The sequence below is a fragment of the Corapipo altera genome, unplaced genomic scaffold, assembly GCF_003945725.1.
Source record: "Corapipo altera isolate COAL_440 unplaced genomic scaffold, ASM394572v1 114, whole genome shotgun sequence".
NCBI lineage: Eukaryota > Metazoa > Chordata > Aves > Passeriformes > Pipridae > Corapipo > Corapipo altera.
The window spans coordinates 736,816-753,323 of record NW_020885009.1 but is presented as its reverse complement, the minus strand read 5'-3'; the positions used below and the strand labels follow the sequence as shown (position 1 = coordinate 753,323).

At 42.3% G+C, this 16,508-nt stretch overlaps 1 protein-coding gene across 1 annotated transcript in view; it reads left to right on the top strand.

Moving 5' to 3' along the window:
* The window catches only part of ABTB2 (ankyrin repeat and BTB domain containing 2), a 117,612-nt gene that overhangs the window by 63,936 nt on the left and 37,168 nt on the right, over positions 1-16,508 (top strand). The window contains exons 2-3 of the mRNA XM_027667393.1: positions 11,393-11,539; positions 14,097-14,307. Coding sequence (XP_027523194.1) covers positions 11,393-11,539; positions 14,097-14,307 — 358 coding nt within the window. The remainder of the gene's footprint in view (positions 1-11,392; positions 11,540-14,096; positions 14,308-16,508) is intronic.

The following is a 16,508-nucleotide window of genomic DNA, read 5'->3' as shown; positions in this document are numbered from 1 at the left end:
ACTTTTAGGAAAAATAAAATATTTCCAAGATCAGGGTGCAGAATTGGCTCTTACTTATTAGACTGTTTCCTGGGGCTGTCCCATTCTTTCACTGATTTCTTCATCACGGAATATTTGGTTGTTTTTTTTTTTCCTGTTCCTTTTTCACCATCCTTCCTCCATGTATCTGTTTCCAGCCTCTCTGAGTCTCCTGTGTGCTCCTTTCCCCACCCTCTTACTGTTGTATTTCTTTGGGGGGAAAAAGATAGTTCTAAAGTAAAATTTGAACTCCAAATAACTTTACATTGTGGAGCCACCTGGATGTCAAATCCACGTAATGCTCCCTATCTCCTATTCCAGTCTTTACTCCCATCTGTATTTTGAAATTCCCAAAGTGGACCTGCAGGGCAGTCTGATTTTAGCCTTTACCAGCTTGTTCTGTTTTAACAGAACAGTGTCTTATTCAAACTGTTCAATAATTTGGTGAAAGGAAGAGAGAAAAGTATTCTTAGATAGTTGAGCTTCCCCAAATCTGCCTCTGCCATGGTTCTGGCTTTTGCTTTATTCCATGATAAATTTAAGAAGCCTTCTAAGACATTTTTTTCTTGGCAGTAATCAAAGCTATTAATATTGCTTGGATCTAGTGATTACATACAAACAGCTGGATCCAAAAAGTGATTACTTCTGTGGAATGGGATTATTTATGTGGGATGGACTTTTGCTTTAAAAGTACTTCCATGCTGTGCATCTCTGCCTTGCAGCAATGGACATGCTGCATGTTGACATCAGAGAGAAAATCACAATGTAGACCAACACAGAACCAAGAAAATAGCAAATATTAAATAGCATTTAATATTTAGCATATACATAGCATTTATATGCTAATGACTACAGAAGTTTTATAAACAGAGGTAACACTGTGATAGTTTATTAAAAAAAGAAAAAAGTTTTTCCAGCTGTTATTTGTTGTCAGTGAAAGGGATCTGGTGCATGGGTGTAATAAAGATATCAAAATATATTTTTAAAATAAAATCCAAGATTAAGATTCTAATTTTCATCCTCTACACAGGTGCTATATTTGAAAACTGAAACGTGGCAGTGTTCCCAGATTCTTCAAAAAACCATGGCCATCCAGTCTGAGCACTGTAAATATTGGTGCTTTTATACTTATGCAAAAAAATTGCTGTTCTAGAATAAAAATATAGGCAACTAGGTTTTCTTCCGAGTTATAGAACAGTGCTGGGGATCCATTAATTGGAGTGGTTTCCTCACCAAGCATTCAGATCATAATGTAAATGTCTATAAATAATATAGTGGCCACAGGATTCTTTTGAAAACAAAATTCAAAGAGGTACTGTTTGACCAGGGAATGCTTGCTCAGGGCAGTTATATTTAGGGCTCTAATGGAAGTGTACAAGTTATGCTTTTTATACCAACTATAAATGGCTACAACCAAGAGAACTTAGACTTTGAAATGCATTTGGCACTTATGCAACGAGAGAGACAGGCCAGAGCCTTGTAGTGCAGAAAAAAACCCTCCAACTTTACAAATAATGCCAAATTCTTACAGTGTTGCCACCCCTAAAGGGTGCATTCCAAAATAGATCTTGTTTGTGACTGGTGTTGAACCTTGAAAGGCTGAATCCTGAGTGCAATAGCGATGACAATAAGTAGGTGGTGTGGAACAAGAAAGATGAATTCAAATGCAGGAGCAGGGAGTAAAATAGGTGTTAGAAGCCAAGAAAGCCAAGTAGATGGTATGAGATGATACTTTAGTACCACACACGATGTGAGAAATGGGCTGAAGTGTTGCAAAGATAGAGGGCAAAATTGGGCAGTTGGTGACTAAGTGGAATTCCTCAACTCCACTTCTGAGCTCTAAACAATTGGTCATTGTTGACAAGATCTCCAGGATGCTTTGATGGGAGGAAGCAGAAAGTTGTGAAATACTGTCGTTAGTAAGAGACTGATTTGCTATATTCTGGGGGAAAAAACTGCCAAATACTTCCAAGTGTTTGTTTGAGGAAATGAAAATTAAAAGAGGAATAGCTTCTGTCCTGGGATAGCTCATCTTTAGTGCTATCAAAATAATCCTCTAGAGCAAACCCTGCCTAATGGTGCTTGGCAAACACAAACATCGTTATCTGTGTGGTGGAGGTTTGTGTTTGTCTTGTCCCAAAAGCTTGGACTAATACTGGGCTCGAGGCAGATTTGGGGGGAAAAAGACAGCGCTTGTGATTCATGAATTACTCATGCACATAAATGCTGGTGTGAGCAATTCACTGCTCTGCAATGATAATATTGGAGATTAAACCCCAGGTATCAAATCTACAATATACTGTCTGTTTTCTCGTGAACAACCCAGGATACACCCACCTAAAGTTTTATGTTGTCTGACTGGTGACTCAAAACCTGAATCATTTTTGTCTGCAGGCAGGGGATGGATGTGCTCATCCTAGTGAGCCTCCAAGCCTTGCCCTCCTGAGGTCACACTTTATGGTCTCATGGCTGCACTGTGTTTCACTTAGATAAAATTTCAATTTTATATTGAGTGACAGATGCATATTTCACCCTGACAAAATCCAAGCTGTGCATTAGCTGACGACTAATGGAGACAGTCCTAAAGAATTCCAGTCGTTTAGGAGCGGTAGGTTGGTTACTGCTGAGTTCCTGTTTCCTCCTGGCTTTTTTAGAATAAGCAGTTCTTATGACACTCTGATATTTTAAGTCATTAACTGATGTAATTGCAGTCTTTATGTTTATTATTAAGTGGCCACAGTTTCTAAAATTCTGTTTTAATGGCAGGTTTACAGCAGCCAGGAGATAAGTCATTGCCTTATTCTCATAATGTCCAGGGGATTTCATCACCTGTATAAAGAAGCTGCTGGGCATAGGTCACATAGAGGGAGCTCTTCCAAAAGATTGCTCTGGAATAGCTGAGGAGGGATTGCATTGGATTATTCTGGAATACTGCTCTGGCCAGATTCTCCATCTTGATGTTCCCTACGAAAAGGAACTGGGAGTGACAGAGGATATAAATTTACTCTCCTCTTTGTTTGGCAAGCACACAGTCATGGGATGTATAAATAGAAGAATTGAAGGCAAGTAGAGAGAGGTCATTATGGCATGTACAAAGGGCTTACTCAGACCACATCTGGGGAGCTGGGCATGATTCAAAGGCCATATTACAGGAAGGACAGTGAACAATAAGGAATGGATTAGAAGAGGGTATTGTAGAGGCTATGAGGGCTCTAGCTGGTGCCTGCAGTTGCTTCAGTCCCACTGGTTACACCAGATGAAGCTGTTTTTACTGTATAAGCACCTAAATTGGAGACTTCTAAAGAATTCCAAGGCAATGGAGAAAGAGATATAAAATTCTTCTCCCTGAGCTTTCTAATCCCCTTAGCAATGCCATTGAAGGACTCTTGGAATTGCCACTGTTTACCTGTCCTACCTCTCTCCCTCTTTAAAAAATAAGGTTTATTTTTTAGCTTTCTTATATATACGTGTTGTTTCTTGTTTATAATTTCTCATGGAATTTCTTCTGTGTTTTTCAGAATAACTGTCCCAGTATTGTATCCATATCCAAATCTCTATTGGGTTAAAATCATTTTGCCATTCTTAACCCTCTCAGTTGGGTAAAGGTCCTCTTCTGGTATGATAAGTTCCACTGAGGTGCAATTATATACTGTCACAATATTGTGTCCTTTCATCTCAGAAGTAGCTGTGTCTGGGAGAGCTTTGGGATTATTGGAGGTAAAAAGGGCCTTTTAAATGAAAGATGGACTGTTGCTAAGGGACAAAAAAATGTGCTATTGGCACACCTGGGAAATGGGGACACTGCTGAGATGTTGAGCAGCATGAAGGAGTAAGATGAGAATGAGAAATGAAGCAAGAACCCTTAACAGGAATGAAGCAAGAACCCTTAACAGGAATGAAGCAATATCCCCATTTTCCAGATAAGCTGGGACACAGAGATAAACTGGTCGAGGTTTACACAACTAGTTAATTCTAAGTCTTCCCCCTGTTTGACCACAGTCATTTTTTGGCACAGGATTCTGGGTTTGTATTTCTTTCACAGTGTTCATAATCTATTTATACCATGCCTCATAAAACTTTCTCTGTTTTTTTTCATTGATATTTATAGCCCAGTATGGGGTTTTCTCTTTAGTTACTGGATCCTGAAAACAAGAGCCCTGAAAACATGGTTTTGTTGATAATTGCGGGATTTATTGATACTGATATTATTGTAGTGTAGGTCTTTGCCTGTCCTCGGACCCTGTGTAGAAGATCCAGTGCCTGGAAAACCACATGCCAAATTCTAATGGATCAACCTAATTTTAGGTTCACATGCTCCTTTTCAAAAGTACTTGTACACATAATACCAGGAAGCATTTACAGGTCATATTTACAGGTTATATCTCAAAGGTCTTTTATTATGACATATAAAATAGGAAGCATAGTTCTACAAAACTAGACTAAACCCTCATAATCATTCCATTTATTTCAAATCTCTGGATCCAGGTTGTGGGAGCGTGGTTGGCCAGTTTCTGATGGCACAGGGATTCTGAACTGGGAGGTTTGGGCTTTGCAAAGGGCTGGTTCTGATGCACAAAATTCGTAATTGCTTCTTTTCCTTTTGTCTGTTTCTCCATCTAGGAAATGGGAATGAGGACAGTCATTGTGCTGTGTTTTTTGGCAGCCATCACAATGTAAGCCAAGGATATGCTCCCTTGTGCTTATGTTCAATTAAGTGCTTGGGGCCAAGCCAGCTTAGTGGTTGTCCAGAAGACCACAGGGATATGGAAGTGGGATTAATGACTCAGGAAACACTGACTCGGTACTAAACCAAGGCCTTTCTCCTACATTTGTAGTCATTTGCAATCCCATATATCACAGCTGGATTCAAATATGATACAGACACTTCCTACCTTTTTTCCTCCAACTTCCACCATTTCCATAGCAGAAGGGAGGCAAAATGTTGAACCTTTCCAAGTGTGAGATAAAGACAGGGACAATGAGTTATTTATGACTAAGGAGGCATTTAACTATTTGTAGTGAGTGTTCCTGGGCTCCTGCCCTTTCCCTGGAAGGGCAGTTACTGTGAGCTTTGAACTCTACTGCTTTCCGTACTTTTGGACCTCAAGGTGCTGCACCCCAGGAAGAAGTGGTAGTGGATTTTGAGAGTGCTTCATAACTCCATTTTGGAGTATTTTGGTACTTCAGTCCAGCAGTGCCTGTTGACACTGAGCTACAGGATGGACCAGGCTGTGTGCATTAATATTTTTAATAACATTCCTGAAGTCCAGGCAAACTGCAGTTTGTTAATCTGAAGAGGACATTGTCTATTTGAGCAGTTCGATCAAGACGGAGGAGCCCAGATCTGTCCAGAAGTGTCCCGTGAGGACATCAGCTCTTCGATGGAGAGATCAGTTGAGCACTTGCAGAAGATTTAAAAGATCTTCCCTCCTGCTTGAAGCTCCTCCCTTCTCTGCTTTTCCTCCTGGTTTCAGTTACACAATTACTGTTTAATGTGGATACAGAAATAAGCAACTGTGCTTGATTTTTCTTACTGCTGACAAACTGAGAGAGATGCCTGCCTGCTCTGTAGCAGGAGCCACATTATTTTCCTATATGTTAGCAATTACTTGCATTGTTTCCTGATCATAAGCCATTCTCACAATCTGTAGCATGACTGGAGTTGATTATAGAGCCTATAATCAACTTACTATTAGGGGGTTCTATCAGGAACATTTTGTTTGCTGTTTTATGGAGAGGTGGGGAGAGCATGTTTATGTTCTGTCAAAATGATCCCATCTCATTTCATAAAACAAAGGAGGGTTGAGCTTTCCTAGCAGTGGTAGGTCAGTAAGAAGAAAACAGAGCTCCAGGAATTGGCATTAATTCCTGATGGTGCTCTGTGCTTGGAATTGACTGGCAAGTGGGAACTGCAGGGCATTGTGCTGTGTGGTAGAATGGGGAACAAAAAACAAGGAGAGCCTTGAATGCTTCTTACCATAAAGAATTGCAGGACTTTGTGCAAGGTGACAGCCACCCTGATGTCATGGCCAAATTCCGGCATGGGAACTGCAGTTGCAGTGGATGGGTCCATTGGAATCAGTGGGATTTGGCTGTTTCACTTCAGTGTAATCAGGTCATCATCTTCAAAATTTTGACCTTCCAAGTCACAGCTTAGTTCAGTGGGATCAACTGCCGTTCTCACCCCACAGAATGTTCCTTGTGGAATTTATCACAAGCCAAACATTGCAAAAACACACTTATGCTGGAGACCAATTTTTCTTACTCAGTTCCCTAATACATTTTTCAAGCATACTCACAGCAGTTCTCATTTCACATATGGGGCTTTTAGAAACAATTTATAATGTATAAATGTGATCCTGAATTTTCCAAGGGCTTTCTGGTTGATTTGACCAAATAGGTACTTTTGTTCCTGCTGTTGTAATTTGTATTATGGAAGTGTTCAGTAACAATCACCACTGATGTAGGTGCAATGAAAACACAAGACACAGAGAATCCTTGCCCGAAGAACCTGGTTTTATTCTGGCCAAAGGGAGAAATCAATACACATTGTGTTGTCTCATAGACTTTACTTCGTATATTTAAAAAAAAAAAAAAGTTTTTCTCTGTCAGTAATTTATGGTGTAAACCCCTGTCCTAATTATATTCCTGATCCTTTGCCTAATCTGTCATGAATACAGCCAGTGCATTTCTGAAATAAGGGACTTAGTACCCTGGGCAATTTCCATGAGGAATCCCAGACAGCAGAATTCAAGTGCTTTCCAGCCAAGTCTCCTTGGCCCTTTGCCACTTGTGAGTGGCCCCATCTTAACCTCTAGACATCAGAGAAGTGTTTGAAAGTCATCAAATGGCTGATGAATTAATCACTGGGAGGTTGTCTGCCAACATCAAGGAATCAGATGAGGGAAAGGCCAGAGAAAATCATTCCAGCAAGGTAAAAATCATGGAGAGTCCTTTTGCCATTAATGTAACATGCAAACAACGTGAAGTGTGAAGATACAATGGGTAGTTGGAAAGTTATTTGAAATAAGATTTTTAAACATTCAGATCTTAAAATAAAATTGAGGTAAAATTCTGCATTTACTTTATCGTTATACCAAAAGAGCAGAACCAGCTCAGGGAATCACAGAATCATGGAATGGTTTGGGGTGGAAGGGACTTTAAAGATCATCCAGTTCCAACCCTCCTTCCATGGGCAGGGACACCTTCCATTAGACCAGGTTACTCAGAGCCCCATCCAGCCTGGTCTTGGATGCCTCCAGGGACTGGGAATCCACAACCTCCCTGGGCAAGCTGTGCCAGGGCCTCACTACCCTCCCAGCGAAGAATGTCTTCCTAATATGTAATCTAAACCTGGCCTCCTTCAGCTTAAGGCCCTTCCCCCTTGTCCTGTCATTCCAGGTCCTTGTCCAGAGTCCCTCTCTAGCTCTGTTGGAGCCTATTTAGGCACTGGAAGGGGCTCTAAGGTCTGCCCAGATCCTTCTCTTTGGCAGGCTGGACACCCCTAGCTCTCCCAGCCTGTTTCCAGAGCAGAGGAGCTCCAGCACATGCTGGAAACCACACAGGAGTTTGCCCAGTCCTGCTTGTGGGAGTCGTCACGTTACAGCCAAAGCTCTCCACGGAACTGCTGCACCTCCTAAAGCAGAAAGATGTCCAAGAGTGTGAACAGACTTTTCCCTGGATCTTGCTCAGACTGGAAACATTTTCAGTTGCTATTAAAAAGCATCAAATTACAGACAACAATTTCAAACTCTTTAGGCAAGCAGAATAATTTGAATTTAAGGAACTGCTTAACTGGAATTTCACCCAGTCGTGACTGCCTTTTAAGATGGTTGGCAGCAAGTGCTCATGAGCAGGTTTCATATTTAACTGAGGTAGAATAAATATGCCTTTATTTCCAGCTGCTGTTTCAAAGGCTATGGAAATATGAGAAACAAATTGTTAATCTAGAATCACACCATTCTAGAGAGGTGAATTCTTAGCTCCTTCTGCTGAGGTTTGAGCTAAGCGAAATTAATTGATTAACTAACTCACTAACTTCACCTGGGCTGGGATCCTGTACTTAAAATCTTAGTTAATTGAAAAAAAAGTGACCAGAATTCCAGGATACAGCCAGGGATTTGTAGAAAACACAACATAGAGTAAGTACTGTAAGAGCAGTTCATTCCTGTAGTGTAATTATGTGCTGTTTCACATTGTTGTTTTATGGGGAAAACATATTTGCAAGTCAGGAAACAAGTGGGCAGTCTGAAGGTGATTTCAGAGAGTGTTTTGACATGGATTGATTTATTTCAATTCCAGTTTTGCTTATTTAGCCAGTCGTGATTAAAAGCAGTGGTTCTATACATTCAAAAAATGTAGGAATGTGAATGCCAGACAGAAACTACCCCTATGGTTTACCATTATAACACCTTTTGACTGCAAATTCCTTGATTCGAGAGGCAGGAGAGCAGGAACCACTGTTTGGGGTATAAACAGTCATCACAAGGCAGTTGTCTGTTATCAAACAACTATTTCTATTTTATATAAATGATTGAGTCCTGTTCCTAATTATAATACCAGCAGGAAAAGCTTGACTTCAGATGTCGTTGTGCCTGAATTTCTGATCTGAAGAGCAAAGATAATGCTTCTTCCAACTCCACTGGAAGTGTATCAGAGAGGAAATCCTGATGAGTGTGCTGCAAGATATAATAATTGTGGGGTATGTTTCTGCCCTACAAGTAGAGTTTAGTCACTGTTCTCCCTGTCTCAAAATCAGTGTTGGGAGGTGTGTCCTCATTCCCAGGACTGCTCATACCTATCAAGGCCTGCCAGACACAGGGAGCCTTTGAAACCTTATGTCATGAGGGCCTGATTCATACCCCTCCCGATCCCAGGGAAAATTCCCGGTGGCACCATCAGGCTTTGGTGCATCGCCCAAGTCTTGGTAACTTCCTTATTTCTCCCTGGTACAGAGGATGCTCCTCAGCTGTACCAAGGCAGATGACAACATAAATCTCATCCACGACCATCCTGTGTGAGTCATTTTTCCAAAGGTAAATAAATCCTCCCTGTTTCCTCACACCACCTGGCGAAGCATTAACTGAAAAACTGAGAAAATGTTGTTGTGTCTGGGAGCCAACTTCAATCCCTCTGCAAATCTTTATTTTTAATTCCTTGTTAGAAAACAGAACCGACTGGAACCGGCTGGCAGAGAAAATGTGCCCCATTTTTTTCTTGGTAATGTAACTGCCAGTTTCTGTTTTCGCCTCTGTAGAATTATGTGCCTCTATTTGAAAGTTTTGACAAATCAGTCTATTTTCATTCTCCCTCTGCCATAAATTCAATCCATATGTCTTTCAAACATCCTTTCATAGCTTTGGCATGGAAAAGGAAGTGGCTTAGGCTCTGTACAGTGTATTTAAAGCAAGCTCTTCTAGTTTGCATGCATCACTTCTGGTAGCTCTTAAAGCCTCAACTTCCTAATTATTCAGGTTAAGAGGGCATTGGCAGAGTGTTCTCCATTAACTAACAGTGATGTACAGTGAAGAAGCACAACAGGATAAATCATTCCCTTATTCTCATAATGTCCAGGAAGTTTTTGATGCAGCCCTTGGCTTTACCACCAAGCAGGATGCGAAGAGGATGTGAAAAGGGTAGGAGAGATCAATGCAGCATAAAATCTCAAAAGAAAACATCAAGACAAAGAAACAAAAGGTCTTGTACAATGTGCTGCCGTTCCTCTGGCAGGGTTTTGTTGAACAAGAATACACAGCACCAATGAGACAGGAGGTCACTGCCACGGGAGCAAAGTATCTCCACATCTGAAACTGACCCGGGGTCGGGAGGTGAAGGGTGGAAGGAAATGTGGGTCCAAGCTGAAATGGATTGGTATGGCTGTGCATGGATCAAAGTTAAAAAGCAAAAATACAGGATACTGCAGGGTAAGAGCACAGGCAGTCGTGGCTGTTAGCATCCTTGTCTGAAATCATGGAAAAGTTGGGCTGGGGGTGCTACTGCAATTGCAGAATGGATCTGTAATTAAAAATGTGATAGCAGTCAGACACAGCTGAAGGTGTGGCAGTAGCAAGGGCACAGAAACACTGGCTGAGTGACTGCAGGCAGCTTTTAGGAGTCCACCCACCCTGTGGATGCAGTGTCACGCTGGGTTTCATCTGATCCACCCCAGGGTCACTGTCCCACCTCAGGGTCACTGTCCCACCCCAGCCCCCATCACATACCCAGCTCCCTGTCTCACACCAGCTCCAGGGATCACATTCCCCCTTCCCTGTGCCACATGGAACAATCTTGTGGCCAAAAGGCAACAAATTTCAGTTGGGTAATTTGAAGAGAAGCTATTCAACAATGGATTTCTGGGAGGAAAGCAGGGAAGGCATGGGTTTTTTTATCTTTATGTTGCACTGACTTGCCTTGTGACTGCAGATCTACCATGGTCAGCCAAAGATAATGGGTGAGAAAGGTGACTTGGGGAAGGTGAATGAGTGCCCCTGTTAGAGACTGCCTGCATCTTGATGTGTGGGTTCTTTGTAGCATCCCCTTCACTGCCATTCTGGCCAATTTACCCAAAAGGTCTCTAATTTCCCAGTAATGCAAATGAGTTGTAGGAGTATGCACAAAGTAGAATGGGGTCCCAACAACAACTAACAAAACTGGCTGCAAATCCATCAATGACTGCATACAAATGCATGCAATAAGAGGAGATGGAAGGAGTGTGCGTGTGGTAAATGCATGTGTGCAAGGTAATTATCTTTCTAAATGCATGTGTGCAAGGTAATTATCTTTCTAATCTCTGTCTCTCGCACAGGGGTCATTTATAGAAATGAAAATATAACCTCAAAACTCGTGGGTGTTGCTTGGCTTATCCAGAGCTTTGCACATGTAGAAACCACAGTCTGAGCATTTGAAACTGCAATGGCAGGTTCAAAGGGCTGGCACAGCCCATGGTTTTGTTTGCAGGGTTGCAGAGATTTCAGCTACCTGAGGTGGACTCGAGGCTATTCCACATCTCTCCAGATCAGGCCCTTGTATCCCACAATCTGCATACAGCTGTTCCCCAGCAAACTGAGCTGTGTGCGCAGCAGAGCTGTTGTGTAAACAAGAGTGGAGACTTCATCAAAGCTTTTCATGTAGTTTTATCTCAACTGCAATTTGTTCTGAGCTTTTAAAGGCTGAAGAAACACCCAGCCTCAGTCCCCAGGGCCCAATTCCCCTGTTTCAACCATTCCAAGGGTATTTATGGCACACTTTGATTTTCTTTGAACTTGTCAAAAGACCTCAAGTCCCCCAAGAAAGGTGCTGAGTTCTTCTAGAGGGACTTGCTTTTGCACACCTGTAGCTTCACTTCTAACAGGTCTGTTGTCTGCTCTTGCCCCAGGTGTGCTGTCCCTACCTGCCTATTTCAGCCCCTACAACGACGGCTCGGTGTGCAGCGACGGACGGGCCGACGCGTACGCCCAGCTGGAACTCCGGACCCTGGAGCAGTCTCTGCTGGCAACGTGTGTTGGAAGCATCTCTGAACTGAGTAAGTTTTGGCTGCAATCAACCACAGGTTTCTTTCAGCAAAGCAGGAGAGCCAGTTCCTCCTCTGAGGTCAGTGGGAGCGTTGCCATTGTTGACAGCACAAGCAGCATTTGGCTGACGTTGGGGAAGATTTAATTGTCTCATGGTGCTGTTTATGAAAATCAGCTTGTTTCATTAGTCTGCTTTAAATTTAATTCACCTGGAGATATACAAGATGTGGCTTTTCTAGCCTTTTGGTAGTGGTGTTAGTGCCAACTGAAGATGGATGCTCTTGCCTAGATGTGGAGGATTTCTTGCACATTTGTGAAGCACCTCCCTCAGATGGCAGAGAGGGTTCTCTTTGTTAGTGTTTCTGCAGTGGAAATGTCAAGGGTGCAGGATATTCAAGGAAAAGCTTTTTGGTTACTTGAAAAACCAAAAGTGGAGGAAAAAAATCGGAGAGCGCTTGGGTAACAAAAACTTGTTCAAACCCTTCTTTTTTTCGTGCTAAGCAAATGAAATGTTCCATTCCTAGAGTACTCACAAAGCCCCTTTAAAGTAAACAAAAATGATTTGTGTTTTCCTGGTCCTACTTTTCCCTTGCAAAGTTTCTGCTGGCATCACTTTCTTAGTCTGCACCATCTGAATGCTAATGAATGTCAGGGCCAGCAAGGAGTTTGTGGGTTTCACGATTTATTTTGCAACCTGCCTTAATTTGAGGTTTTCAAATTCCTTTAACACACCTCTATTTATCCTGGAACACAAGAGAACATTTGTAGCAAGGGCCTGAGATTGAATACAGCTTCCTCTCTCCCTCTCTTCCCCCATCCCTGCCTTGGCCAACTTGGTCAGTACATCCAGTGAATAGATCTCCTGATACAGTTGCCTACTTTTTTTTTTCTTTCTTTTAAATGTTGCTGCCCACTGCCAGAAAAATAGAGTGAGTGTGCAAAGGAGAAGGAACGTTATTCTGAGCTGAATATTTGAATTCCAGATGCATTTCTGCTATAACTGCACAGACTTCTGTGTTAGCACCAGTGCTGGAGGATTCATGATATCCTCATAAAATGTGCAGATCTTGTGGCTACTGGAGTGGAAAGGCAGAGTTGTTAGAAGGTTTTTTTAATTCTGAAGTGGGTCCTTAGGCTGAACATACTGTACAACAGAGTGGCAACTTTAGATTGCAAAGTGAGATTTTTAACACTCCATTGATAATGTCATGTTTAGACATGGAGTCACTTTTTGGGGGTTTCTCCTGTGTAACAGCAGAAGCCCAGGGGTTCAACCAGAGTTTGGTTGGCAAATTGAGTGTATTGCTGTTAGATATTAATGAACAAATAACAACTTCCTAAGGATTTCAGAGGGAGGTGTTACTAATTCACAGCTAAACTCAGGGCGCCTTCTCAGGAACCAGCTTTGTGATGGGGTGACTATTTCAGTTCCATCCTTTCCCAGTATTGTGACTTTTGGACACAATAGAGTAACGTTTCCTGTGAGAGTTTTAGGGGACTGTAAAACATAAAGCAATAGAGGATTCTCCCAAGGAAAAAATAGATTCTAGCTAAGTATAGTAATCTATAGTAATAATTCAGCTCCCTGTAGTCACACTGCTCCGAGATGTAATGTCTGAAGCTTTTAAAAGGTTTTTTAGATTTCGTAATGCACCAGAATACGAGGAGAGTAATCAGGGTGTGCATAAAGCAAGGTTATTACACAAAGAGCAGATTTGGGGTCATTGCTTTGTGAACTTTTTAAAAATCTGCAGTCTTAAAATCCTTTCTGAGTGAAACTGTGTAATACAGGTCACCTTCTTCCAGGCCTCCTCAGGTCCACCATGCTCCAGCACAGAGGCAGGTTGGCTCGAGTTCAAAGACCAAGAGGATTGAGAAGCCCAGAAAGTTCCTGGATTAAGCTTCTCACAAGGTTCAGGAGCAAATTTCTGGTACAGCTTGTGACAAGCAGCATGATAAAGATTGGCTTTTTAGTACAAGAGTCAGGTCTTGTTATTCTGGAGAAACCTGCAGCTACAGGAAGAATGAGAGCAGCAGATCCCTAAAAGAAGGAACTTCTGTATTGAACATAATGTCATTAGTTTGTCTCAAGTTCCTGGGCAGAGGGTAGAACAGCATGACCCAGTTCGAAGAGATGGGAGCAACCTCATAACAGAAATGAGAGTAAAGTATTTGTATTGGTGCTGATGGCTTTGCCTTGTGAAAGCTGTTGCTCCCAGATTGGGCAGAGGACATTTTACAAAGACATCAGTAGTTTTTGTAGGCAAGCAAGAAACTGGTGTATGTGGGTGGAAAGAGGGGAAAACAAACACTAAACCAGAAAACTCAATGTAAAGCTGTTGCTCTGAATGTGTGGGGACTGCGTTTCATTTAATGTTTTCTAAGTAACAACTTGTCATTTGAAAGCAAGTTAAATTTCCCACGCAACAACCTGCAGAGTGGCAGCCTGAGGACAGACCTTTGTGGAGGAAAATTGTGTGCACACAGAAGACGTATCTCTTAGCTGAGAGAGGTGTTATTTAGGTCAAAAAGTGCACTTAAAAGGACTTTATTTCTCTCTCTGTGCAGGTGATTTGGTCTCACGAGCGATGCACCACATGCAGTGCTTGAACACCATCCGCCCCGGGATGAGCCCCGTGCGGCAAACCCGGCAGCAGCAGCCCATCTCCTGGTCCCCTGATGCTCTCCACACCCTCTACTACTTCCTACGCTGTCCCCAGATGGAGTCCATGGAGAACCCCAACCTTGACCCTCCACGGATGACCCTGAGCAACGAGCGGTACGTAAATCAGTCAGCTCGCTCTCGGTGGTTGTGGAATTACGCTGAGAAGGGGTTTTGCCCTTTTTTAGGTTTTTACCCTTCTGTAGGGTAACTGTGTGGGCAGCTTTGTGGGATGCTACCTATCAGGCATCAGTTATTCCTGCAGTCAGTCCAGGTTGTGTGGCCAAGTTTACGAAGCCTTGGAATTGGAACTGGAAAGTGAGCTGTTTTTTCATGCAGTCTTTCCGAGCAAGGCACATGCTGTGTGCTGCCAACAGGGCTTGTCTGGAGACCTTGCCAAAAGTACATGTGGTTGCCTGAAGCAGTAAAGACCTTACCAAAGAAAATGTTACCTTCTGAATGGCACCAATTAACAATTGTCATCGTTCTGGGGAAAAGCCTCATTTGCCATGGAGGGGGTTGGAGGGATTTATGAACATCCTTTTAAAGGATTACTTCAGTTGATGCCCTGTGTCTGGTGCAGAAAGGAATTTGGATAGGAAGCCAATAACTAAACAGAGAATGCAGTGGGTCTCCCTGCCTCCTGCCAGCACCGTAACTGACTCTGAAAGTAGGCCCATTATTAGAGTGGTCAGAAGTTTTCCAGAGGGACGTTTTTTCTGTTGGAAACCTCCCTGGTTTCCTTCCTGCCCAGCTCCTTGGCAGTCTGCCTGCCAGGCTGGTGGCAAGAGGACAGCTGAGGAACCCTCACAGCCCTGGCCACAAGCTGAGTTCCTTGACAGGTCAGGCAGCTCCTGCTCCCCAGTTGCATTCTGCAGGAAGACCCAGGCTGTTACAGTTCCCCATTTCCAAGTGCATATCCAAGTTCCTATTTATTTCAGAAATCTTGAATGGGAAATTCTGGTTCCTGATTATCCATTAGTTATGCTAGCTTGCTCTTTGGATGTCCTTTAGCCTGCTGGACATCGGGTTGAGGGAAGGCTGTATCCTGCCCCTTCCCAAAAGCAAAGTGGGTGGGAAGTTCCATGGTGTATTGAGGTATTGGAGCCTGGGAGGGGAGGCCACACTCACAAAACAAAAAAAGCAAGGTGCTTATTGGACAGGAAAGGAAAACATCTCTGCAGCTTTGGAAATAACATGGTTTCTTCTTTGCATTTTGGGCTTCATTTGTGCTCAGCCCCAGCTTCTAAAATTACTGTGAAATCATAGTAACAGACAAATAATTAATTACAAAGGTAAAAAAAATTGTCTTTTTCTTTGATCCTCCTCTAAAATCTTTTCAAAAGGAGCAGGAATACACCGAGAGAGGGAACTGATGTACACATATGAAGAATCAAGAGGAATTAAGTGAAGTTGAATAATACAGGAATAGAAAGAGGCAGCTGCATAACTCAGAACCCATTGGGAGCTCAGGTTTTTGGACTTACTCGCTTTAGTCAAATGCCCTACCTAGTGCAAGATTGTTTATTGTGCACGCTTGCACTCTGTGTAAAAAAATTACTTTCTATGAGGCCAGATTGTCTAAAGCTGTACCACTGTATTGTGGTACAACAGTTTACAGGTACAGCAATTGTACAGCTGAAGCTGCTGAACAGTTTGTACCAGAAATATAGATTAGGCTTTTTATTTTGTGTCCTTTTCAGTACTCTCAGTGGGATGATGTTACTGCAGCTACTTGTTTTGTACATTGAGGACAATAAATGAGTTAAATCAGGAGTGCAGTTATCTCTCCAATTGCTCCCAAACAATGCTCTTCACATGGTTCACTGGAGTTTTTTTGGAATGTAGGCTGCAACTCTATTCTGTTTTAAAATCCTCACTAGATCCTGTGACAGCTGGTGTAAGGGAAATTTCTGCCATTTTTTACTGAGCAGTACTTAGCTGTAAAGGAAATTAAAGAGGATATATTAAAATGGAGCAAAAAAATAAAATTAGGAAAAAAAAACCAAAACAACAACCTGAAGTGAGCACTATCAGATTAAAGGACTGGTTTTGAGAAGTTTATGAAAGCTGAGAATGAAATTAATATTGCTTGGTACACCAGAATTGAACATCCAACCCTACCTTTCGTTTGCTCCAAGGTGGATTTATCTGTGTCTTAATGTGTTGAGCTCTGGGCAAGTTATTTATATAAATATTATTATTATATAAATATTGCTGGCAGCACTTTGCAGAGGAGGTGGGTTACTCATTCGTGGCTGAAGAGGAGGGACAGTGGAGGCTGCGTGCGAGATGCTAGGCTCGTGGCATGAGGGATG